The sequence below is a fragment of the Ursus maritimus genome, assembly GCF_017311325.1.
Source record: "Ursus maritimus isolate PB19 chromosome X unlocalized genomic scaffold, ASM1731132v1 scaffold_X1, whole genome shotgun sequence".
NCBI classification, from domain to species: Eukaryota; Metazoa; Chordata; class Mammalia; order Carnivora; family Ursidae; genus Ursus; species Ursus maritimus.
This window is the reverse complement of record NW_024423319.1, coordinates 93,691,044-93,717,630: the sequence shown is the minus strand read 5'-3', so window position 1 is coordinate 93,717,630 and position 26,587 is coordinate 93,691,044. Positions and strand designations below refer to the sequence as shown.

The following is a 26,587-nucleotide window of genomic DNA, read 5'->3' as shown; positions in this document are numbered from 1 at the left end:
TTTTTTTTTTTTTTTCTTTAATCTTTATGACCTCCAGCTTTTCAATGTACTATTAAATTTTTAAATGAAGATTTTATTATGATAATTTTTTAGTCCCTTTGAGATAACTGGATAAAGTTGTATGTATTATAAGCCCAGCGAGGATTCCCAGCCCAAATTATTCACTTATTCAGCCATTCACTCAACACTCTTGAGCATCAGTTCGGGCAAAATGATGAAAATTGGCGTATTAAGATGCTGTTTAATTATAAATAAGTATGAAGTTATCTATATTGAAAAGCCTTTCACTCAGATAATTTTCAAAGGCTAATATTTTTCTTTCATATCAACTGTGAACTATCCATTTCATTAAGAAGATTATTGTGAGAATTAAGAAAAATAGAGCTGTAAATTTTAAAAGATCTCACACAGAAGTTTTAAAATATAATTTGCATATCGTGCTTCCTGTCTAACTTGATTTTCTGTGCAGCTGATTTATAGAAGCTTGCAGCACAGGTTTCTCTTTCCACTTCCGTCAGCATACATTTAAATAAATTAAGCTTACAAAAACAGAATATTCTAACTCAGGATTGTAGCGGGTCAAATAAAATACGTAGCCTAAACAATGCAGTGTACATTGTCTTGTTAAGCAGTGGACTTGATTAATGAAAAGGAAAGGAACATATGCTATTTAAGTTAAATGAATAGCATTCTATTGGAATTTGAGACAAAGAATAGTAGAGTTAAGCATTTAAGAAGCTTATCTTTGTGAAAAAAAAGCTTATCTTTGTGATATAAGCCACTTTGAAGAGAACCAGCAAATTCCCAGCAATCAATATAGTAATATAGGAACAAATCTTGGGGTTCGTAAAAAAGATTTTATTTTTTTAAGTGATCGCTACACCCAGTGTGGGGCTTAAACTCACAACCCTGAGATCATGATTCACGTGCTCTACTAACTAAGCCAGCCAGGCGCCCCTAAATCTTTTCTTTTCTTTTCTTTTCTTTTCTTTTCTTTTCTTTTCTTTTCTTTTCTTTAATTTTCTTTTCTTTCCTTTTTTCTTTTCTTTTCTTTTCCTTTTTCTTTTCTTTTCCTTTTCCTATAGGTGGCATGGAGAAAGAAAGAAATTATAAGTATTTATCTAGAGAAGTAGAGCTAGGCCAGTGTTCCTGCTAATTGCAGGAAAGGGGTGGAAGTGGGTCATTTTCTTGAGGTTCTAATGTCATCAGAAGGCACTAGTTTTGAGGAATTGAGAGGTGGCTGTCTTCTGCCCATTCATATTAATGTTGCTGATCAGTCTTTACCTTTTTGAAATTCCTAATAAAACTTCCACATTTCTGGTTAATGATAGCTATTGCTGTCATTATTTAAAATAATCTAGTGAAATCCGTATTTATTTTCGCTCCATCACCTAGGAAGGTATTATTTTTCCCATCCCAACTGTTAACATTATAATGCTTTCAACCGAAGGAGAGGATGCTGTAGAGAAAGTGCATGTTCATCCATCTCCACAGACGCAACACGTGTACGCACAGGACAGCATTTTCCCACGGGAAGGACATTACTTGTCCCACCTCATAGGTCTCAGAGATCCTGTGACTCCTTTGTGTTAGTGGACTGGTGTAGGTCTAATATTTTTTGAGCTCAGACAATATGCAAAGCACTGTGCCAGTTGGTTTTATAGTTTTTCTTATTTAATTCTCCCCGTAGATACTCTGTCTCAGACCCCATCTAGGCATCGATCCTTCTACTTGCTTACCCGTGGACTCTTGCATGGTTCACAACAACCTTTCCACATACTTTTTAGCCTTCTCAAACATCCTCTTTACTCCAGTTTTTCCCATCTCCAACCTCCACTGGACAAATGGCTTTGTCACTTCTGTCATGGAGGAGAGGGGGCTACATGAGCACACACTCATCCTTAACCCCTTTACCACCTCCCCCTCAATCTCCAAATAATAGGAATCTACTCAATCAACCTTGCTGTGTGTATGCTTTATCTTATCCCAGATAACCTGTTTTGGGGCTCTTATCCATCATTTATCACAGCTCCTCCTTCTTTGAGAGAAGTTCCTTCACTTTTGGCTCTCAGACTTTCTCAAGCTTCAAAAACTAAAGACATTCATACCTTTCCCATGACAAACACACTGCTGAATAGGGCTGTCTGCATTTGTGGTTTCTATTCTTGCATGACAAGTTCTCAACCTCTCAAATCTGGCTTTTGCTCTACCACTGTAGTAACATGGCCGGTTGCTTTCTAATTGCCAAATCCAACGGACCATTCTCAGTCTTCATCTTATTGGGTCTTTATTGCATTTGATCTGGATGATGAGGCATCTACTCAGAATTGTAGACATTTGAGATAAGGCTTTATATCCTTGTTACCTGCATTTCTTCTCCATCCCCTTGATAAGATTTCTTCTTAATCTTTTCATGAGTTACTCTGTTTACTCCATCAATATGGGAATCTTCAAGGTTCTACTTGTCTTACTTGGGCTATTATTACTTTTAATATATCCCATAGGAGATTTTGTACTCTCCCATAGTTAAAACTACCATTAACATCCCTAACATTTATCTTTATTCCTACCCTTTTCCTTCTATTTTCAACTTAGGTATTTAGAGGCATATGACATGCCTACTTAGATATATATATGCAAATAGACATACAAATAGAGAGATTTATCCCTCAGATTCAAAAGGAATGTATTATTATTCTCCATTAATTTGTTCCTTAGCATATAATCTGTATCTTTTCATATGGTGGGACATATATCCACCCTGTGTCTTATATTAGAAATCTGGGCATACTGCTTGAAGTTTCTCTCTTTGGAGCTCATACCTTCAATTCATCTTGTGGTTCCAAATTTTCTATAATTTATTTCCTTCTCTTCTCTACTCCCACTGTTAATGATTCAGGTCTTCATCAGTACTTCACAAATGGAAAAAGTAATCATATCTATTTCTTCTCAATGAGGTGCAGATTTAATGAGATAACATATGTTAAGAATTTAAATGCTATATGATATACCTAATAAATGTTGGCTATTAATTATACTCTAGTCTTGTCACCCTTAAAGTACTTCACTTCTAGGCACTAGAACTATTAAATCTGACCATGAAATATTACTGAAACATTTAGTGATTTCAGAGGCAGATTTACTATACTACCAAAGACACATAAATTTCATGATTCTTCACTTTTTTGTCCCCCCTTCTTAGTCTCTACCTAGTTTTATATTTGCAATTTTATATTCTTTCTCTTGAAGAAAGTCCCTAAATTTTAAAAGCTTCGGGCCTCATAAAACTTAGACTTTTACCTGGTTGTAGGTCTTGACTTAAAATCTCATCTACTTGTAGTTCTGGGGATGTTGAAATTTATGGACAGAAAGAGTTTTATGGACCTTAAATGGGTACAGGTAAACAGGAAATCTCCAGTGGATCCAGGAACGCTTATTACCTCCCTAATATAGAGAGTCCTGTGTGTTTTGTGCCTTCCAGGAAAAATATGTACAAAAACACTCAAACAAAATAGTCTAGGCTGATTTTGGTGATCACTTACACAGAGCTCAAAACCTTCATTTCTAAGGTTACCTCTTCCGTTTCTAGTATTTTACATTGATCCAACTTCTTGTTCTCTTTCAAAGGATATGTGGCAGACATTGGAAGTGCATATAGTAGGAACACTGTTCTCCTCTACCTTCTCCCATTTGTTTCCAATTTTCTTAATTTTCTAACATTTACTAATAATTAGCAGCCTAATAGGTGACAAATGTTCACTAAATCTTTCCACGACAGCTGTTTAATAGGTAATTTGATTATAAACTACACTAAAAATTTATTATTAATAACTAACACTATAGGTGGTTCTATCCATTTTATAAGGATTAAATATACTATTGTAATAGCTAAATTATCCTTCAGTATGAAAGTAAGACTACAGAATTGTTGCAATAAGAATGAAAGTAAATTCCTGCTTAACAGTTATTAACTGTTTTGACAAACCCTACATCTCCGAGTTACATCAAATAGCCACAAATGTATTTCAAATAGAATAAAAGTAAATTTCATTTAACTGAGTACCAATTAAAATGTTAGGTTTAATGATTAAACTGAGTAAAATTGAAGCAATCCACTGTACTTTATTGTCCACATCACCAAATTACCTAATCTTAGAAATGTGCTGTTAGTTCATCTTTCTCAAAAGAGCTATAGTTAAACTTGTGGTGATATATTTGTTACAGTTTTTTTTTTTTTGTAAAAACTCTTTTTAAATTTGCAAAAGCTTTTTGAAATAGCATTTCTTTAATTCACTTAGAAATATAATTCAAATGCATTTTTCATATAGAATTGCCACATTTGTAAACCATCAAGTCCAATTACAGTGTATAAAACAATGTTATTAAATTCCAGAAGGAAATCAGTAATCCATGTACTACATTTAAATCTCATAAGATCAGAAAGAACAAAAACAGGAAAAGTAAAGAACATATTCTTTATCTGCGATCTTTAAGTTTATATTTAATTATAAGCGTAAGTTTCTGTTAAGTCTACCTTTAAGAAGACTCGTAATCATAATCACAAAAGACAGTACTTTTCTTATAAATACCTTATATAAATTTGAATATACATCAAGCAAAAAATAAAGATATTTATCTATACTCATGCTTAAAGCTTTATTCTTCTGTTTATGTATTTCATTTTTAATAACTTTATTAAGATATTCACATACCATATAGTTCGCCAATTTATTTAGAGTGTATAATTCAGTGGTTTTCAATATATTGCATAGATACATGTAACCATTACCACAGTCGATTTTAAAGCATTTATATCACCTCAGAAGGAAACTCAGTACCCTTTAGCTATCATCTTCCTATCATTCACCTTCCCACCAGCCTTAAGCAATCATTAATTTTTCTCTCTCCGTAGATTTACCTATTCTGGAGATTTCATGTAAAAGAAATCATGTCATATGTGGTATTTTATGACTGGCTTCTTTCACTTAGCATCATGTTTTCATAGTTCATCCATGTTGTATCGTGTATCCATACTTCATTCCTTCTAATGGCCCAATAATATTCCATTGTATGACTGTCACATTTGGTTTATCCATTGATCAGTTGATGAACATTTGGGTTGCTTCTACCTTTTGCCTACCATGAATAATGCTGCTGTAAACATTTCTATACAAGTTTGTGGGTGAACATGTTTTCATTTTTCTTGAATGTCTATATATAGCTGTAAGTAGAACTGTTGGGTCACATGGTAACTACGTTGAAACATTTGAGGAACTGCCAGACTGTTTTCCAAAGTGGCTGTACCATTTTACGTTTCACCTGCAGTGTGTGAGGGCTCCAGTATCCCTGCATCATCGGCAACACTCCTTACTATCGGACTTTTTAATTTTAGTGATCCTAGTGGGTAGAAATGATACCTTACGTGCTTTTGATTTGCATTTCCCTGGTGCCTCAGCATGTTGAGGTTCTTCCTATGTCCTTATTGGCTATTTATATATCATTTGTATAAATGTCTGTTCAGATCGCTTATCCATTTTTTAAGTTGAGTTGTCTTTTTCTTATTGATTTGCAAGTGTTCGATCTGTATTCTAAATATAATACTTTATCAGATATTTGATTTGCAAATATTTTCTTCCATTCTGTGGGTTATCTTTCACTCTCTTGAGACTGTCCTTTGAAGCATAGTTCTTAATTTTAATGAAGTCTAATGGATCTATTTTTGTTGTTGATTGTGTTTCTTGCTTTTGATATCATATTTCAGAATCCCTCGCCAAATTTGATTTTTGTGGAAGCATTGGGGTGTTGATTCTTTTTTTAGTGTTTGGTATAATTCAACAGTGAAGTCTGGGGCTTCTCTTTGTAGGGAGAGGTTTAGTTAGTGATTCAATATCTTGTTATGTAGATGTATTTAGATTGTCTCTTTCTGTTTGAGTCAGTTTCAGTGGTTTGTGTCATTTAAATTGTGTAATTTTTGGCATACAATTGTTTGTACCATTCTCTTACATTCCATTTTATTTCTGTATGGCAGAAGTAATGTCCCTACTATCATTTCTGATTCTAATAATTTGAACATTTTCTTTTTCTTGTTCCATTTAGCTAAATGTCAATTCTGTTGATCTTTTCAAGGAACTATCTTTTGGTTTCAGTGATTTCTCTCCGTTGTTTTCTCTATTTCATTAATTTCTCTTTCAATCTTTATTTTTTTCATTCTACTTTCTTTCAGTTTAGGGTGCTCTTCTTTCTCCAGTGTCTTAAAGTGAACGTTTAGGTTATTGATTTCACATCTCTTTCCTTCTTTGTTGTAGGCATTTATAGTTATAAAATTCCATATTGGCATTTGCAGCTATAAGTTATTACTTGAGCTTAATCCTACAAGTTTCTTTATGTTTTATCTTTATTTTCATTAATCATAAAGTACTTTTTTTTTCTTAAGTGGTCATTTTTTTTTTTAAGATTTTATTTATTAATTTGACAGAGAGAGACAGCCAGCAAGAGAGGGAACACAAGCAGGGGGAGTGGGAGAGGAAGAAGCAGGCTCCTAGCGGAGGAGCCTGATACGGGGCTCGATCCCACAACGCTGGGATCACGCCCTGAGCTGAAGGCAGACACTTAACGGACTGCGCCACCCAGGCACCCCCATAAAGTATTTTCTGATTTCCCCAGATTTTTTTCTTGACCCAGTGATTATTTATGAGTATATTAACAATAACAATATTGTTCGGGAGGGAGGTTGAAATATTATGAAACACCCAATATATAAATTAGGTAAATGGAAAGCTTCTCAGTTCAAAACCAGAGAAGATGCGTCAGAACTCAGTCCACTTGTCCTCTGCTGACCTGTTAATATAACCCAGCAAAGGTTCATGAAGCACATTCTCATAAGGCTGGGTTTCTGATGAATATAATTTGAAAGCTACTGATTTAGCCCAGCTTCCACATTTTATAGGTGAGGAAATTTGAACACAAAGAAGGTAAGCAATTTAACTAGAATCAAGTAGATAGTGACATAATTGCATAATTCACACTAGAACATATTATCTTTAGCCTCTTTGGACAAAGATGCTAGATTATGGGATACTTTATTCAACAAATATTTATTGAGAGCTTACTGTATATAAATAAGCAATGTTAAGGCACCCAAGATACAGCAGTGACCATGATAGAGAAGATCCTTGTCTTTTAGAATTTGATGTGAAAAATTGTCCCTAGTGTTTGCCATCCTTGGGGCATATTCTGAGTGACATTTTCCTTATTGGTCGTCGCTCTTCTTTCCTTCTGTCTTGTGACTCAGGGTATTACTTCTTTGGATAAGTAGCTAGTTAGATGTGCTGACAGTGGTTGTGGCATGAAGAAATATGGCTAGCCATATGAAAACTTAACCCAAACTTTGACTTTACTGTTTCAATAAAAAAGGCCCAGCATCTGGTTTTCAGTTTCAAATGGTCCACAAATTGTCAGTGACTAGATTGACGTATTAGATGCGTATCATTGCCAGCTCTGTTTATAACTTTCAGCCATTTCTGTTTTAAATCAGTCGTTTCTATCTATATAATATCTGATTGAAAATAATTACATGTTCTTATCTCCCTGGTTGATCAATTTTTATTCTGATATTTGAAGGTTCTGGCATAATAGTCACTCTTTTTTCTTATTTTTCAGAAAAATAAAATGAAGGTACAATTTTATTTATGAATTCATTTTTTATTTTCATGCATGGGGGTTCAGAGATGCTTTTATTTATTTATTTTTTTTAATTGGGTTTTTTTTTTTTTTTTTATGATTTTTTATTATATTATGTTAGTCACCATACAGCACACATCCCCGCCTGTAAGGCTCATGATTCATTAGTTGTGTATAACACCCAGTGCACCATGCACACGTGCCTCCTTACTACCCATCACCGGTTCATCCCATTCCCCCACCCCCTCCCTCTGAAGTCCTCAGTTTGTTTCTCATAGTCCATAGTCTCTCATGTTTCTCCTCCCTTCTGATTACCCCCTTTCTTATCCCTTCTTCCCCTACTGCATCCAGTTCTTTATGTTCCATGTAAGAAATCATATGATAGTTGTTGTTCTTCTGCTTGACTTATTTCATTAGCATTATCTCCTCCAGTGCCCCTGTTGTAGCAAATGTTGAGAACTCGTTCTTCTGATAGCTGAGTAATATTCCATTGTATATATGGACTCACAATCTTAATCCAGTCATCTGTTAGAGTACTCAGCTCCTTCCACGATTTAGCTATTGTGGACATTGCTGCTATGAACATTGGGGTGCATATGGCCCTTCTCTTCACTACGCCTGTATCTTTGGGGTAAATACCCAGTAGTGCAATGGCTGGATCATAGGGTAAGCTCAATTTTTAACTTTTTAGGACCTCCACACTGCTTCCAGAGTGGCTGTACCAATCTCGATTCCACCAACAATGTAGGAGGGATCCCCTTTCTCCACATCCTCTCCAACAATTGTGTTTCTTGCCTTGTCTATTTTTGCCATTCTAACCATAGGTGGTATCTCAGTGTGGTTTTGATTTGAATTTCCTTGATGGCTAATGATTTTGAACATTTTTCATGTGTCTGTTAGCCATTTGTATGTCTTCATTGAAAAGTGTTGTTCATATCTTCTGCCCATTTTTTGATTTGTTTATTTGTTTCTCGTATTGAGTTTGAGAGTTCTTTGTAGATCTTGGATACCAGTCCTTTATCTGTAGTGTCATTTGCAAATATATTCTCCCATTCCGTATGCTCTCTAGTTTTTCTGACTGTTTCCTTTGGCTGTGCAGAAACTTTTAATCTTGATGAAGTCCCATAAATTCATTTTATCTTTTGTTTCTCTTGCCTTTGGGGATGTGTCATGAAAAAGGTTGCTTTGGCCGATGTCGTAGAGGTTGTGCCTATGTTCTCCCTCTAGAATTTTGATAGATTCCTGTCTCACATTGAGGTCTTTCATCCATTTGGAGTTTATTTTTGTGTATGGTGTGAGATAGTGGTCAAGTTTCATTCTTTTGCATGTAGCTGTCCATTCCCAGCACCATTTATTGAAGAGACTGTCTTTTTCCACAGGATCTTTTTTCCTGCTTTATCAAATATTAGTTGCCCAAAGAGCCGAGGGTCCATTTCTGGGCTCTCTATTCTGTTCCATTGGTCTATGTGTCTGTTTTTGTGCCAGTACCATGCTGCTTTGTGATCACAGCTTTGTAGTACAGCTCGAATCCGGCATTGTGATGCCCCCAGCTTTGTTTTTCCTTTTCAACAGTTCCTTGAGATTCGGGCCTTTTCTGTTTCCATACAAATTTAAGGACTGTTTGTTCCAGTTCCTTGAAAATGTCCTCGGTATTTTGATCGGGATAGCATTGAAAGTGTAGATTGCTCTGGGTAGCATGGACATTTTAACTATGTTAATTCTTCCGATCCATGAGCATGGAATATCTTTCCATCTTTTTATGTCTTCCTCAATGTCTTTCAAGAGTGATTTATAGTTTCTAGAATATAGGTCCTTTACGTCTCTGGTTAAGTTAATTCCAAGGTAACGTATGGTTTTTGGTGCTATTGTAAATGGGATGGATTCCCTAATTTCTCTTTCTTCGGTCTCGTTATTCGTGTATAGAAATGCAACTGATTTCTGAGCATTTATTTTGTATCCTGCCACGTTACTGAATTGCTCTATAACTTCTAATAATTTGGGAGTGGCTTCTTTTGGGTTTTCCATATAGAGTATCATGTCATCTGCAAAGAGAGACATTTTGACTTCTTCTTTGCCAATTTGAATACCTTTGATCCCTTTTGTCGTCTGATTGCTGTTGAAGGACTTCTAGTACTATGTTGAATAGTAGTGGCAGAGTGGGCATCCTTGTCGAGTTCCTGATCTTAAGGAAAGGCTTCCAGCTTTTCTCCATTGAGAATAATATTTGCAGTAGGCTTTTCATAGATGGCTTTTATGAGATTGAGAAATGTACCTTCTATTCCTACACTCTGAAGGGTTTTAATCAGGAAAGGATGCTGTATTTTGTCAAATGCTTTTCGGCATCGATTGAGAGGATCATATGGTTCCTGAGTCTTTTCTTGTTGATATGATGTATCACGCTGATTGATTTGCGAATATTGAACCAAGCTTGCATCCCAGGTATGAATCCCACTTGATCGTGATGGATAATCCCTTAATGTACTGTTGGATTCTATTAGCAAGTATCTTGTTGAGGATTTTGGCGTCCATATTCATTAGGGAAATCGGTCTGTAATTCTCCTTTTGAGGGTCTTTGCCTGGTTTGGGGATCAAGGTAATATTGGCCTCCTAGAATGAGTTTGGTAGCTTTCCTTCTGTTTCTATTTTTGAAATAGCTTTAGGAGAATAGGTATTATTTCTTCTTTGAATGTTTGGTAGAATTCCCAGAAAACCGTCCCGGCCTGGAGTTTTGTTATTTGGAAGGTTGTTTATCACTGACTCAATTTCTTCATAATTAATTGGCCTGTTTAAGGAATCAATTTCTTCCGGTTTCAATCTTGGTAGTTTATAGGTTTCCAGGAAGGATTCCATCTCTTCCAGATTGCTTAGTTTATTGGCATATAGCTGTGATAAAAATTTCTAATAATCCTTCCAATTTCAATGGTGCTCGTCAGTGACCTCTCCTTTTTCATTCATAATTTTAATAATCTGGGTCCTTTCTCTTTTCTTTTGGATAAGTCTTGCCAGTGGTCTGTCAGTTTTATTGATTCTCTCAAAGAACCAGCTTCTAGTCCTGTTGATCTGCTCTACTGTACTTCTGGTTTCTGCTTGATTGATTTCAGCTCTAATTTTGGTCAACTGCTTCCTCGCACGATTAGCCTGTCCCTCTGTTGCTGTTCCAGCTTTTGAGGTGGGAATATAAAAACTGCATTTTAGATTTTTCTATTCTTTTGAGTGAGGCTTGGATGGCTATGTATTTCCCCCTTAGGACTGCCTTTGCAGTATCCCATAGGTTTTGGACTGTTGTATTTTCATTCTCATTGGTCTCCATAAATTGTTTAATTTGATTTTTGATTTCCTGGTTTATCGAGTCATTCCTGAGCAGGATGGTTCTTAGTCTCCAAGTGTTTGAGTTTCTTCCAAATTTTTCCTTGTGGTTGAGTTCCAATTTCAGAGCGCTGTGGTCTGAGAATATGCAGGCTATAATTTCAATCTTTTGGTATCGGTTGAGACCTGTTTTGTGTCCCAGAACATGGTCTATTCTTGAGAATGTTCCATGGGCATTAGAATAGAATGAGTATTCTTTGGTTCTGGGGTGTAGTGTTCTATATATATCTATGAGGTCCAACTCGTCGAGTATGGCATTCAAAGCCTTTGATTCTTTGCTTAGTTTTTGCCAGGGTGTTCTGTCTATTTCTGATAGTGGAGTGTTGAGGTCCCCTACTATTAATGTATTTTCATTTATATGTCTCTTTATTCTGGATAAGAGTTGGCTTGTGTATCTTGCTTGCTCCCTGTTAAGGCATATATATTTATAATTGTCATATCCACTTGTTGAATACTTCCCTTAAGAATAATATAGTGCCCTTCTGCGTCTCTAACTATAGTCTGTAGTTTAAAATCCAATTTATCTGATATGAGAATTGCTACCCCAGCTTTCTTTTGAGGACCATTTGCGTGAAAGATGGTACTCCATCCCCTTACTCTCAGTCTGAATGCATCTTTGGGTTTGAAATGAGTCTCTTGTAGACAGCAAATGGATGGGTCATTTCTTTTTATCCAATCTGCAACCCTGTGGCGTTTTATCGGATGGTTCAAACCATTTACATTAAGACTGATTACTGATAGATATGATTTTAATGTTGCCATGTTGCCAGTAAAGTCTTTTTTTGTATTGGCTGTGACTTTCTGTTCTGTATCACTCTTGGGGCCTTTTTACTTTTATAGAACCCCCCGTAATATCTCCTGTAGGGCTGGTTTCGTAGTTACAAAATTGGTTAGTGACTGGCGATTCTGAAATGTCTTTATTTCTCCATCAATTCTGAATGACAGCCTTGCTGGATAAAGGATCCTTGGCTGCATGTTTTTCTCTGAAAGAGCTTTAAATATGCTCCCCCAACCCTTTCTCTCATTCCAGGTCTGTGTAGACAGGTCTGACGTAATTCTGATGCTTTTGCCTTGGTACGTGAGAAATTTCTTTGCCCTGGCCGCTTTCAATACTGTATCCTTGCATCTAATATTTGCGAAATGCACTATGACGTGACGTGGCGTAGGTTTGTCGTGTGAGCTTGGGAGGGTCTCTCTCTGCCTCTTGGACACGAATGTTTGTTTCCCTTGCTAGATTAGGGAAGTTTTCAGCTACAATTTTTCAAATATCTCTTCTAGACCTCGTTTTCTCCACCCCTCAGGGATGCCGATGATTCTGACATTGGATCGTTTCATTGAGTCAGTAATCTCCCGTAACCTACATTCGTGGGCGTGGATTTTTTTAAGACCATCTTCTATTTTCATTTTTTCCTCTATTAACCCATCCTCCAATTCACTAACCCTTTCTTCTGCTTCTGCGACCCTGGCTGTCAGAGCCTCTAGTTTTGCCTGCATTTGGCTCATAGAATTTTTAATTTCTGTCAGATTCGCTCTCATTTCTGTCCTTAGGGATTCTATATTCTCAGTAACCTTTTCGTTTATACTTTTTTCAATTCTACTCATCATTTTGACCATCGTTACTCTGAATTCCATTTTCATAATTTGGTTACATCCATATCCATTATTTCTGTGGCAGAGGCCACAGTCTCACTGTCTTTTCTTTGCTGGGGGCTCCTTCTGTCATTCTGATGAAGAGAGGTTTGGGTTTCCAGAGCCCAAATTATTGACTGGGTCCCAAGCCGTGCCCTTGTTTTATAGGGATCTTAGGGATGTGGGCTTCTTCTTTAAAGATTTTATTTATTTATTTATGTGGCAGCCAACCAGCGAGAGAGGGAACAGAAGCAGGGGAGTGGGAGAGGAAGAAGAGGTCTCAGCGGAGGAGCCCAATGAGGGACTCCTTTCCGGAACGCCGGGATCACGCCCAAGCCGGGGCAGGCGCTCAATGACTGCGCCACCCATGCGCCCGGGTTGTGGGCTTCTTGATTTTTCAGCCTGCCTCTGGGAGGGGCCTGCCGCGCGATACTCAGGCAGCCCTGTTGGGTAGAGTCTCCGTGTCCCCTGCAGGGGATGGGGATGGGCACCCTGAGCCGGTGTATTCCAGGCTTTTGTTCTCTGGCGGCTTTCCCTGGCGGTTTGCTGTGCCTCTTCTGAGAGTCAGAGCAGCAGAGGCTGAATTGTCACGGACAGAAGGATTGCGGCCCGTTCTCACTAATGTTCTGGCCACTTTAACTCTGTTACTGTTGGTGCTGCTCAACCCTGCAGCGTCCCGGGATGTGCGCCCCACACCCGGCGCCCCAGCCTCACTTCCAGGGCCGGCGCGCGTCTCTGTCCTTTGTGTTTCTAATGCCGCCAGCCGCCAGCCGCCCCGGGCGCTCCCGGATCTCCCGGCTCAGTCTGATCCAGTGAGCGCACCGATCCGGTGTTCGCGAGATGCCTGGTGGCGCTGCGCGCACCCGGCTCACGGTCTCAGTCTGCTGTTTTGCGGGTGCCGTCCCGCGAGCCCCGCCCGCTCTCCTGTGCAAGTGGCTACCGCTTCCCGGGCGCCCGACGCCGCGGCTCCCTCCCCTTCCGTTTATCTTCCATATCTGTGCACAGTTTCATGGCTCCCGCTGCACTCCTCAACTCAGCGCTGGAGATGTTCATTTGTAGAGATCCAGATGCGTCTTCCTGCGTCTCAGGCTGGTTCCGTGGTTGTTTAGGCTGGTCTGGTACCTACCCAGCTCGACTTGGGGGACCGGCTGAAAACGGTGTCTCCTACTCCTCCGCCATCTTAACTCCTAATTCCAGAGATGCTTTTAATTAAGGTATATGAAATTTAATGCACAGAACTTTAGTATAGTGAAATTCAGAAATCAGGAATGTAGTTAGATAAGTATACTTACATAGTTTAAAAAATCACAATTTTCCTTGTTGCTACTATATCTTTTTTTTTTTTTTTTTTTAGTGAACAGGAAAAACTTTACTTTTTTAAAATAAAAGTCAGTGGAAAAGTAGTGTCTGAAATAGAATTTTGTTCTTAAGTTTCTGGGTATTTGTAGTACTTTTTGAATGCAATGAATGCGAACCATTGGCACATTCCATTGTAATATCACACATAGATGTAATGAAACATAATGAAGGTATTTGAAGTCAGCTTTTCAGTATTATGTCTATGATTATTTACCATTCCTATGTTTACTCTTATTTTTACCATTAAACATAGAATCTCGGAGAATTTTCATTTTGTCCTTTATGCTTAAAATATTTTGATCTTTGTCTTTTGTGTTTTAATAATTGTCATGACAGCTGGTATGATCACAGCTCTTGTGGAAGGAAATAATAATCTTGTCTTTTCTCAGAGAGGTACCTCCTAACCACCTCTGGGATGTGGAGGGCTGCCCCAGGTGCGCCTAACTCTCTGACTTTGTGTAAAAGCATAGTTGGGATCTATCTTTAGGAAAAGGGGGGTCTGGTGATAGAGTGAAAGAAGAAATGATGCAGTTTCACTCGTCAGCAGGCAAGTGGGCACTTAAAAAATAAACCTATTAACACCTTATATATAAATTTCAAGTTCTGACCATCGATATTTATATTTTACTGATTATCCTGCTTTCTGTAATACCTTTTTTTAAATTTTTTTTTTATTATATTATGTTAGTCTGTAATACTTTTTATCCTAATCTTGGTCACTGATAGGCATCACCTTTGGAGAATGTATTCATGGGCAGTAACTGAATCTTTTGAGCCTATTCCCTAGTCACACTACTGGGTGCAGGGATCAGTCCTGTTAATTAAAGTATTGTCCTCAATTCATATCACTGCTCACAGATTCCTCAGCTGAGTCAGAAAATTGGGTCATGTGCTCTTGTATTCTGGCGTCAGCTCAAGCCACTTCTAAGGTGGACAAATGACTGAGCTGAGAATGTTCACTCCTATCTCTTTCCATTTCAGGGTATCTCTTTTTCAGTTCTTTTCTTTGCCTGACCTATGGCAGTTATAACCTGATTGGAACACTGAGTGTCTCCTTTTGTATAAACTCCCCTTTAGAAACGTCATGTTTTTTTAATTTTGTTTTTAGCCAACAATCTTGGTTTTTCTCAGGAAAAGAAATTTTATATTTACTGATTGAATGATTAATTGAAGTATACCTAATATATGATGTTACATTATTTTCGGGTGTATGACATAGTGATTGGACAAGTCTATATGGTATGCTACATATCTATGCTCCAGACAAGTGTAGCTACCATATGTCACCATACAACACTGTTACAATGTCATTGACTATATTCCCTATGCTGTACCTTTCATCTCCGTGACGTATTCATTCCATAGCTGGAAGCCTGTATCTCCCCTTCCACCCATTTTGCCCATCCCCCCACTCCCTCCCCTCTGGCAACCATCAGTTTGTTCTTTGTATTTGTGGTTCTGTTTCTAGGTTTTTTTGTTTATTTGTTCTTGTTTCTTTGTTTGTTTTTTAGATTCTACATATAAGTGAGAACATATATTTGTCTTTCTCTGACTTAAGAAAGAGAGATTTTAGGCTTGCAGATAACGTGATTTTTGAGATGGAAATTATACAGTAATAGATAGATCTTTATCAAAATATTTGAGCTATAATTGTGTGATTCCAATAAATCTTAATATGGAGAGAAAGAACTAGAAATGCTTGCTGGGAACGTTAGGAAAGAATTTTTGTGGAGAACAAAATTTTTAAAATAAAGAATTTCTGAGGATTGATAGCTTGGATTGATTTTTCTGGGCATCATGATTTAATTAATAATCTATATCTATATCCATATCTAAGCTGTGTTGCATTTCATTTAATTATTTGTCCTTAAAGTTTATTGTTTAATTATAATATTTATACCTCTTCCATTCTTCATATGTTTTGTTATTTTTTAAAATCTATTTTTGTTAGAAACTTCATTATATTGTAGATTTAAAAGAGTTTCACTCATTCATTTGGATTTGTTTTAAGGGGATTCAAATGATGAAGAAATCGTACTAAGTGTTTGTCCTCATGAACCTTATAGCCAGTAGAAATGACAGCAACTGGGCACATGATAACCCTGATGCACAATTCGAATTGCTAAGTGCTTGTCTCCTTAGCTTTCTGGTCATTGGAGTGTTTATTCACCTGGTTACAAAAATTGTTTCGGGCTTCCGTTGTCCACAGTTGATTCAGGGACAGTCAGACTTGGGACCTTTACTGGAATTTTGGAAAAGGGATTCCCCACCCCCCTCAGGTCTGCTAAGCTGGTAAAATATAAATCTGGTGTAAGTGGCTAGAGTCTCCAAGAATGAGGTCAGCGTAGAGGAAGAAGGATGACATCTTAAGATTTCAGGTGTATTTCTTGATGCTGTCATTGTAAAAGTGGCCATTCCTTCTGTATATTGCGCATTAGTGGGTCAACAAATTACCTCTGTGGTTCTTGCTAGTTTTAGTTGGGTTTCTGACACAAATGGAAGTGATTTGAGAATTGCAGTATCTGAAGCCTGTCCTCTCCCCATGTTGCTGGTAGTTGCCAACCCCGGTTATATACATCAGTGACACCTGGATGCTTTTTACGAAACACAGTTTCCAGACCCAAATCTAGACCTACTGAATCACTGCCAGGTTGGAAGAGGTCTAGGAACCTGTATTTTAAGTTTCTGCGGTGCCTGGGTGGCTCAGTTGGTTGTCTGACTCTTGATCTCAGCTCAGGTCTTGATCTCAGGGTCGTGAATTCAAGCCTCGCATTGGGCTCCATGCTGGGCATGGAGCCTACTTTACAAAAAAATTATTGGAAGCGGAGTGCCTGGGTGGTGCAGTCAGTTGAGCATTGAACTCTTGGTTTCAGCTCAGGTTGTGATCTCAGGGTTGTGAGATTGAGCCCCGCTTCAGGTTCTGTGCTCAGCGTGGAGTCTGCTTAAGACTGTCTCTCCCTCTGCCCCTCCCCTCCTCTCTCTAAAATAAATAAATAAATGTATAGGAAAAAAAAGTTTCTTTCCAAATAACTGTCATAGTTAATCCACATATTAGAGTTGGGGATCCATAGCTGTGCAGTGTAATGCCACCACTTCACATCTCCATTTTCCAAATGGAGAAAGGCCCAGAAAATTAAAATCCCTTTAGGAGCATGTAAGAGGCCACATCAAGTCTCCTGAGTAAGCACCCAAGTCTAAGTCTTTGTCTGTTGTTTTTTCTGATAGGCAATTCTGCATTAAAAAGTCACACTGCTCTTTATTCTTAGGTTGGTATCTTAGTTTGAGTCTCTTAGACAATGAAGCCTGATGCAAGCATTAACTACTGATGCTTTACTTGGGAGGTATGCGCTCAGGGCAATGAGAGTGAGAAAAAAGAGAAACAAGGAAGGGAAGAATGGGAAGCAAAACAATGAATGATGCTTTCGCTGCTATCTCAGTGTCCACTGTCTACCTCCATGAATAGATGCAGCTGGCTGCGCAGCGGGTATCACTTGGAAAAACTATGTGAAAAGCGCCCCTGAGCAATCATTGTGAAAGAGGAAGGAAAGGAGTTTTGTCTTCATGTTTACCTCCTGTCCCCTATACCTATTTGCCAGATTTTACTCCATGGGAGTTAACGGCCCTTGGCTTTGAGGTGGCCTTTCCTGGCCCCACAGAATGCCAGGTTCCATGGCCTACCATGGCAAGAGGAGCCAGAAATTCTGAACTTGGGGCTGATCTACCTGCCCATCAAGCAGCAGCCAAGGGGTTGGCTCCAGTAGTTCTGAAGGAAGTTGCAGGTCATCCTCAGGCAGAGGAACATGGAGGCGGGACGAGTAGCTGAGGTTGCTGGAGGTGGCGGAACCAAGGGAATCTCAGGAAGCAGGTGAAATGGATCCCAACACGCAGTGCTGTCTTACTGTTAATATTTAAAGAATTCTCGTTACACTGTCAGCAGCTTTCATAGGCAATATCCCATTTCTTTCCCTTTCCCCTACCATCTCTGCTCAATTCTTCATTCCCAGGTCCTAAGCCAGCTGTCATCTGAGACCTGGGATCTAGGCGCCCATCTGTGCTGTTCACCAGTCTCCCCTTGTCATGCCTGCATTCTCATGGCTCCTTCTTTCTTTTCCCATCCTTCTGATGCATCTTCCTCTATCCCTTGTGTTTTAGTACCCAGGTATAAGTTTCTACTCTATTTCCTAAAATCCAAGGGAGTTGTTTTCAGACCCCTCCCTTGGTCTTGGTACACTCACTCTTCCTGCCATCTACTCTTGTCCTGGACAGCCCAAGTTCCCTCAAACAAGAATCTTGCCTCTGAACTTGGGATCCTGGATCTTTCTTGACTATAGAGCAGTTCTCTGACATCAGTCAGACCTAGTTTTTCTTATCTCTGGTCCACATACTTGATTATAATTTCACTTCTGTTCTTGAAAATCCCAGTCATAAATGTTTGACTAATCCCCCTTTCTCGTCTGCCTGCCCTTCCCGTACCTGTCCTCCCAGAGTCAGAGTTTCCAGCTTGTTCAGTTATTAATCTATGTCTTGTCCTAACATTTGGGGGTTCTGCCAACCTCAGGTTCTTTCTTCTTCACACCATACATTTATGAAACACGATTGTGTCCTATATTATCAAATAAAAAATACTTTAAGTCAAATAATTTGCTATAACCAAGTCAACATAATTGTAATATCCAAGACTGTGTATATATTATTTATCCTTACAGTTTTCTTGTAAGATACTTTCACTTCTATCATTATCTCCCACTTTGCCTTTATTGTTTTATATCTATGGACATAGAGCCTGCAAGCAAAAACAAATCTGAACTTTAAACAGCATCTTAATCTTTCTATTAGATCTTCTATAGTGAACATATGCTATGCAATAATACATTTGGGAAGACATTTAATCAAAAATTGCATAAGCCTTTTCCCCTAGTTTAAGTCCTAGAGAATGTGTTGTTTATTGGCTTGCTAACAGCTTAAACTAATTTGCACTCTTAGTAAATCAATCTATGAGAACTTAAAAATCAACTCTGTTTAAAACAGAGTTTATTTTTAACACATGACAATTATAGAAAGTTTATGGTATTCGGAATTGAAAATGCAAAAGACAGTTAATTTACCATCAGTAATCCCTTGCTTCCTTCCTCATCGAGGGGTTAATTAGAAATTTTATTCCAGTTCTTTTCTTTTGGAAATTTGTCTTAAAAAATTATATAGAAAGAAAAGACAACTTCCTAGTTAAAATATTGGCAAGCTGCAACTCCATAATAAGCTCTCTTCTAATTTTCCATTAAATGATCCGTGAATACATACAGAAATTCAAAAATTCAGTAGCAATGGAAAGGAAAGATAACAGCCGCCCATTTACATAAGTCCTATGAGAAATTCCCGGTAATTACTGAGCTGATGTGGCCTGATTGAAAAACACATTTAATAGCCTCCACAGCTCATGCCTAATTAAAAGAAAATTTAGGTATAAAGAGGAAACAGCATAGTCCCATAATCTGTCTTTTCCTCAGAAGTTTATTATCTGCACCTAACAGAAAACTAGGAAGCCGCCTCCTCATTGCATCCCTTCTGGCACATAGTAGGTGTTTTAAAACTTTTTTCTAATGAGTGAATGAATCTGTGTGAAATGCTTTCTAAGGGGGCCCTCTATTAAGACTTATTTTTCTGCATTCCTCTTGAAAATCCAAACCCCATGGAGTTTGACTCCAGACTGTAACCGTAGGGGAAAATGTGGAGGAACATCATTCTATCAAGGCTGTCTAGAATCTAGCATGTAGATCTGGTGGTGCTGGCAGAGATGGGAAGAGTCCAAGTGATCTGTGGTTCATGTCACTGGTGATGTTAGAGTTTATCCATTAATAGGAAGATAACACAATTTTCTAAAATGTCAATTTTCCCTAGATTATTTGAAAACTGCCAATGGATGTAAAGAAACTATCCTCCCTGCATCTAATAGATGGGTGCTTGTTTGCTACAGGAAATAGGCCCACGGGGATGCATTGAGTTATCTCCACATGCAGAGCTAAAAAATGACTGCAAAGTGATAGGAGGCTGAGACCCTGTACAAGTGACTACCTAGGAAAGATACCCTTCTCCTTCTTATAGGAGCAAATGAGAAAAGAAAAGGCAGGAATTATTTCTTTTAATGCTAGAAGATAGGAGAGTGACACCTAAATTCACACTTAAATGGATTATAGTGAAACCATAGAAGGGCAAAGACAGGAGAAATTTTGAACATCAACAAAGCAAAAAGACATGATTTTCAAAGGGACAAAAATTATAGCAAGGTAGAATTCCCAACAGTAAGAATAGAAGCCAGAAGACAGTGGAATTACAGTGCTAAAGCAAATTAACTGTCAGCCTAGAATTTTAAATCCCAGTAAACTATCACTCAAGAGTAAGGATGAAATAAAAATATTTTCAATCCAACAATGAGATTGAGACAATATAAAACTCACATATTTGCTAAAAGAACAAATGCAGAACCTACTTAGGAATGAAAGAAATTGAATTCAGAAAAAAGGAATTAAGATCCAGTAATAGTGGTTATTAAAGTCATCAATAAATGTGTGTAAATCTCAATGAGCATTGACTATGGAAATAATAATGAATAAATCAGGTGTTCTAAAAGCAAAGTGAACTCAATTACTAGATAAAAACTTTGTCAGGGGGATGGGCGTTACCATTAGACCTGTAAGGTTTGAGCTATTTTAATATATTTTTCATAAAGTATAAATGTTGAAAACTTGGGACAACCAAAAAATAGAGCTAGGATATATAATCTCTTTTTTTTTTTTTTAAGTTTTATTCTTTGTATTTGTTGGGGGAGACAGAGAGGGAGAGAGAGTAATTTTTTAAGCAGATTCCACGTGGAGTCTAAGGACTCGATCCTACAACCCAAAGAGACCCTGAGATCATGACCTGTGCTAAAACCGAGTAGGACACCAAAGTGACGGCACCACCCAGGTGCCCCATTTTTTTTTTAAGTAGGCTTCATGCCCAGCATGGAGCCCAACACTGGGCTTAAACTCACGACTCTGAGAGTAAAACCTGAGAGGGAAAGTCAGACACTTAACCAACTGAGCCACCCAGACACCCCAGAATATGTAGTTTCTGAACCAGTAGAGGCATAAAAGGAAATAAAGAAAACTTTGATGAGTCCAATAGAATGCGAGAACAGAGAAGAATTGAAGGAAGGATGTAGTACAGAGAGGTACCATATGAGATATTCAACACAAATGTATCATTAATCATGATAAATATAAACAGACTGAACTGTGAAAGTTGATATTTTCAGAATAGAAAAGTGAAATGCAGCTTTATGCTGTTGGCAAAATTACCCGGTAAGATATCTAGAAATGTACATATCTAATAATGTATATACTAATCAAAAATTAGCTGGCATAAATATATTAGAATAAGTAGACTTTAAAGCAAATAAATATATTAACTAAAAAAATCTTCCAGTGTAGAGAAAAATTCCAAACTTATTTCCACCTAACCACATAAACCCAAAATGTGTACAGCAAAATTTGACAAATATGGAAGGAGAAATGAACAAACCCTCAGAGTAGGAGATTTTATTATACTCCTTTCAATAATTGAAAGATCAAGCTGACAGGACTTTAGTAAAGCCCTACTAGACTTGACCACCACAGTCAATGAGATTAGGCTTTCCTCTACCGATGAAGCCTACCGTAGCTCTGCTGCAAGTAATTGTCAGTTTTTGCCGTTTAGTTATTACTGCTCTTTGATCTCTCTCTCCGGACTTCTTCGTACGCTTTAGGGCACCTGTGAGGATGTGCAAGTATTGCTTTTCAGCAAAATCTGACAGGGAACTGCATACCAGTCTTTCTTGGTTACAGATACTTAAAAAACTTCATGGGGAAAAAAGTCCAGTGCTCTCAGCCATTTAGAATTGGTTAGGAAAATAAAGATCACGTGCCATTCTCTTAGCATCCCCCAAACTTTCTTTTTCCTTCTTTGATTCCTCCTTCCCTCTCTTCTTTATTTTTATCCTCCTTCCTTCTTCCTTTTTTCCGTTTTCTATCTCTTTTTTTCCATCTATTTTCACCCTTAAGTGTTACATTTTTTGAGATCTTCCTGGTGATAGAAAACAAAAGTAGTTGAGCCTCTTTTGAAGTGATAAAATCCATTTTAACCAATATTTCAAAAATTGAATTTGGCCACAAATAATATGGGTCTTTATCATTTTAAATTTAGCTGTTACTTTATTGAATAGTGTAATAAATTTAACAATTTAAGCTGCAAGTCATTTCAGAAAACAGTTTTTCCTGAGTGGATGATACTAAACCACACTTCTACTAAAGAAAACATTTGGGGCACCTGAGTGCCGTAGGCTCAGGTCATGATCTCAGGGTCCTGGGGAATCTCTACTCAGCAAGGAGTCCACTTCTCCCTCTCCCTCTCCCTCTGCCTCCTCCCCCCTGCTCATGCTCTATCTCTGTCTCTCTCTCTCAAATAAAGAAATAAAATCTTAAAAAAAAAAAAAAACATTTTACAAAATAAATCAAACACACTCTAAAATTTGTAATTGCTGAATCCTTTTCTTGTTTATATGAAGTCTATACTGCATGTTTTTGATATTCAATGAGGAAGGTCAGTAATGAGCAATCGCTAGCACACAATAAATCTATCACTTACTTTACCTGAGTTATCTAGGAGGCAGATGCTCATGTGCCAATAAGAACATAACAAAGAAACTAAAATGGATAAAATTCCACCTAGCATGTGATTTGGTCTTTTTATTTGTAGAATAGAAAAACAAATCTACACTGAAACTTTCCAGTAGTAGATGGAAGTGGGATTAGCAAATAGGCCAAAAAATTCTCTGAAAATATAGTTACTCATGCATTAATTTATAGCAAATAAATATTTATTATAAATTCATTTATATAAATTAATCTGTATCATAAATATAGTAATTCTCTTGGTACCTCATTTGCTGAATTAAGATATGCTTGCTAATAATATACCTAAATAATTGACTGTATAAGATAATAAGCATTTTACTGTATTACTCAGTCTTTTCCAAATTTCTGATGTACTTTCATCTAATCATGAAATATTAAGGCAGAAAGAAACCCAATAGAGATGAGTTAATCAAATTATATTTTATAGAGCCCTGACATTCTTTTAACATGCTTTTGTTTGTCTGTGGGGGGCTGTGGGAATGAATGGAAGCTTCTAGCTTCTCATCTTACTTCAACCAGATCAACTCTAGGTTACTTTGCTTTGTATTTATGTATTGAGATTCTGTCTTAGGTATTTTTCAGACACAGTAACCTCCTTCTCGCCCCCCCCCCCGCCACAAACCAAAAAAATAAGATGTTTAAAAGCCACTGATTAAGTCTTACTCCTTAATTTAACCAGATTAAGAATTTAGGTGCTAAAGAAAGACTCTTTAAATTGTTTGCCCAAGGTCACACAATATAGGAAAGGGAGCTAAAACTAGAAAATGGGATTTTTAACTCTCACCTTACCGGTTTTATACATGTGTCTTTCTTTATAGTTGACACGCGGTTGATTGTTTCAGTAAAGCTCAAGTGGATCACATCTACCTGTACGCGTGTTTTATGTAGTCTCCCCTTCCTTGTTGACCCTGGTCTCGGCCACGTGACTTGCTTTGGCCAATGGATTACTAAGGAATGTGAAAGTAGCAGATCTATGATAACCATTTATACATTAGGGCTTTCTTTTGTAGCTAGTAATTTTCATGTACTATATGAAACATACTTGGCTCATCTCATAGATTAGAGAGCTTCTGGCCAGAATTCCTAGTTGAGGTTCCAAATCATGAGTGAGCCCAGCTAACACCACATGAAGTCGATAAGCTTTCCCAAATGAGGTCAGACCAGAATCATGAGCAAATAGATGGTTGTTTCTTTAAACCACTAAGGTTTGAGGTAGTTTGTTTCTACAGTGATAGCTGACCGAAAGAGCAGCATTGACTTATTCTGCCAACCATGACCTTTCCTAGGATCTGAGTGTAGCATATTTTTATGGGTGATTTCAAAAACTATAGATCACACTGACTTCTTCTAGTAGCTAATGTTATATAAAATTTTGTATTCTTTCACTAGAGAGTGAAAGAATTTATTTCCTTCGGTAACTGTAATCTGGTAAATTTAGATATATTTGGTTATCTTTAATCATAGAACCCTGGGAACTGCCACAGTTACCAGGATCATCTGTGAAGGAAATGCACAGGGTGAGCTACATCTGAGTGGAGTAGGGATGGAAAGGACAGGTCCAGATTGTTCCTAACGTATGTGATACCAGGTCGAAAGTACAAATGCAAGCCCATATACCATATGTGTAAATTTTTTAAGTGGTAAAAAAAACAAGTTTTTAAATATTCCACCTTGACAAATATAACTTTATACTAACCTGTAAGACCACATTTGAATTTAGAATTTTTGGCCACCTCAGAGTTTTACACTAGAATATGATAGCACAGAATAGCTGGGCCCTGGACAAGTACCCACTCCTTTCTCTTCCTTCCTTCAACTTCAACAGCAGGTACCATAAGGGGGTCTCATGTACAAATTTGTGGGTGCCCCAGCTCGCGTAATTAATCTTGATCTACATCTTCCCCTTGATAGCCACATCTTAGGCTTTCATTGTAGGAGTGTTCTGGTGAGGGAACTGTCAAAGAGAGGAGTCCTGTGCAAGCCCTGGAAATGGGATCCAACACTTTGGTTTGTGAATTATGGCATCACATGAACTGGGAACATGGATGGGGCTGGGTTCCATATAGGCCTGTCCCAGTGGGCCTATGTACTCCTTGCATGTGCAGAGAGACAATGACAGAGGAGACTTAAAGGCCCTAGAAAGCATGAGACCCTGGACAGGAACTTCTCTTTCCTGGGCTAAGGGTGTGTTTGGTTGGGGGATCCCCGGTAGCAGACCCTGAAACCAGGTCTGGAGAGCAAGTAGTTTAAGAGGTGATCTCAGGAACCATAGGTAGGAGTGTGAGAGAGTGAGAGACAGCAAGAAGCCAGTTCAGGTAGTGTTAATGAGCGGTTGCCACTGTTAACAGTTTGGGCTCAGTTGCACTGGGGATCTCTAGGAGTTCACATAGAATTCACCTCAGAGTTATTCCTACCAGAGCTCAAAGACCCTGGGTTATATTTCTACCGATTTGATACATCATTTGTTGAGGACTGCAAATACAGGCATGAACTATCACTTCTGGCCTGATCCATGTGAGGGCTGAGTATCTTCCTATGCTCAGAGAAAGCCCTCAGAGAGAAAGTCAGTTTTCCATAAAGCCATTTGCCTGCAGGGAGGATTTAAATGCCCAGGTGACCTGGCAGGGCATGGATGGCATCTGCTCCAGGGCAGAATCGGAAAGGACTTTGAGAAAACATGTCCCTAAAAGAGAATGATGGTTTGATGGCATAATGTGGCCAGTAAAATTTCCGAATTTTTAAAAACCAAAATCGTTTCTGCTTATGCTATTTTACATCTAGGGAATGTGGATACTGGCTGATGAATACCTTAATCCAGAAGCATGGATTATCCTGCTTATGTTTCTGGCATGAATCAGTTAAATTACTTCAGATGTTTAAGGAAAGAAACAAATATTGTTTTATCAATATACCTTCAGAAATAAAGTGATCATTTCTGTGAATTCCACTATTATGATGGATTCCTTTTTGGACTGGTAAAGGAGAGAGGCTGGCACCGTGCATTCCTTGGGGTCTTTACTCATGAACATTTCATGAGTTGGAAAATGTACACTTAAGAATGTCCTTGGCTTTCACTTTCAGACTCAGTATCATTAGGAAGTGGATATTTTTAGGGAAAGGGAAATCATGTATAACATAGAGCTTCTGATGGAAGCTTTATACTGGGACTTGTGCATTTCAATTATTGTTTACTATTAAATGGCTAGTTATTCTTTATCTTTGATGAGAATAGCAATTACTGTTGAGTTGCTTAAATTTCCTATTCTAAGCAGTTTAATTTTATTTAAATTACCTAATCTAAATATTTTCATTTCAGTGTGTTTGTGAAAGAGAACAGTGAGGTTTCTTTATTTCTGTTAATAAAGCAACAAATTTTGATCAAATGATTATCTCACCTGACTTGTTCTAATGATGTTGCCACAACTCAAATAATTCAGAATGAAAACAATCAATGAATAACAGATGATAAAATGTGCCTGGCATCCTTTTCAACGAGAAAAAAATTTATTCTAAAATTAAATCTGTACTTGAATAGGATGGAATAAAAATAACATTCTGATAACCTTTATTTTCTCTTCAGACCAGCTGATAATCTTGAACTTTGGTTAGATATATATAGATTTCAACTGTGATCCACTGTCAGTGCGTTTTAATATACAATGTAGAATACTAACATTATATATAGTATATAATATATGACATATAGCAATATACAATATGCAACATGCTATATAATATGTAATTAATATGTTTTTATAATCTATAACACCTAACAGGTAACATATACAAATCCTCAATTTTATTTTATTTTATTTTATTTTATTTTATTTTATTTTATTTTATTT

The 26,587-nt window shown here is 37.6% G+C and overlaps 1 protein-coding gene across 1 annotated transcript in view; it reads left to right on the top strand.

The window, feature by feature from the left end:
* Nucleotides 1-26,587, top strand: part of CFAP47 (cilia and flagella associated protein 47) — a 503,621-nt gene that overhangs the window by 291,184 nt on the left and 185,850 nt on the right. Inside the window, exon 45 of the mRNA XM_040635242.1 lies at nt 17,631-17,849. Coding sequence (XP_040491176.1) covers nt 17,631-17,849 — 219 coding nt within the window. The remainder of the gene's footprint in view (nt 1-17,630; nt 17,850-26,587) is intronic.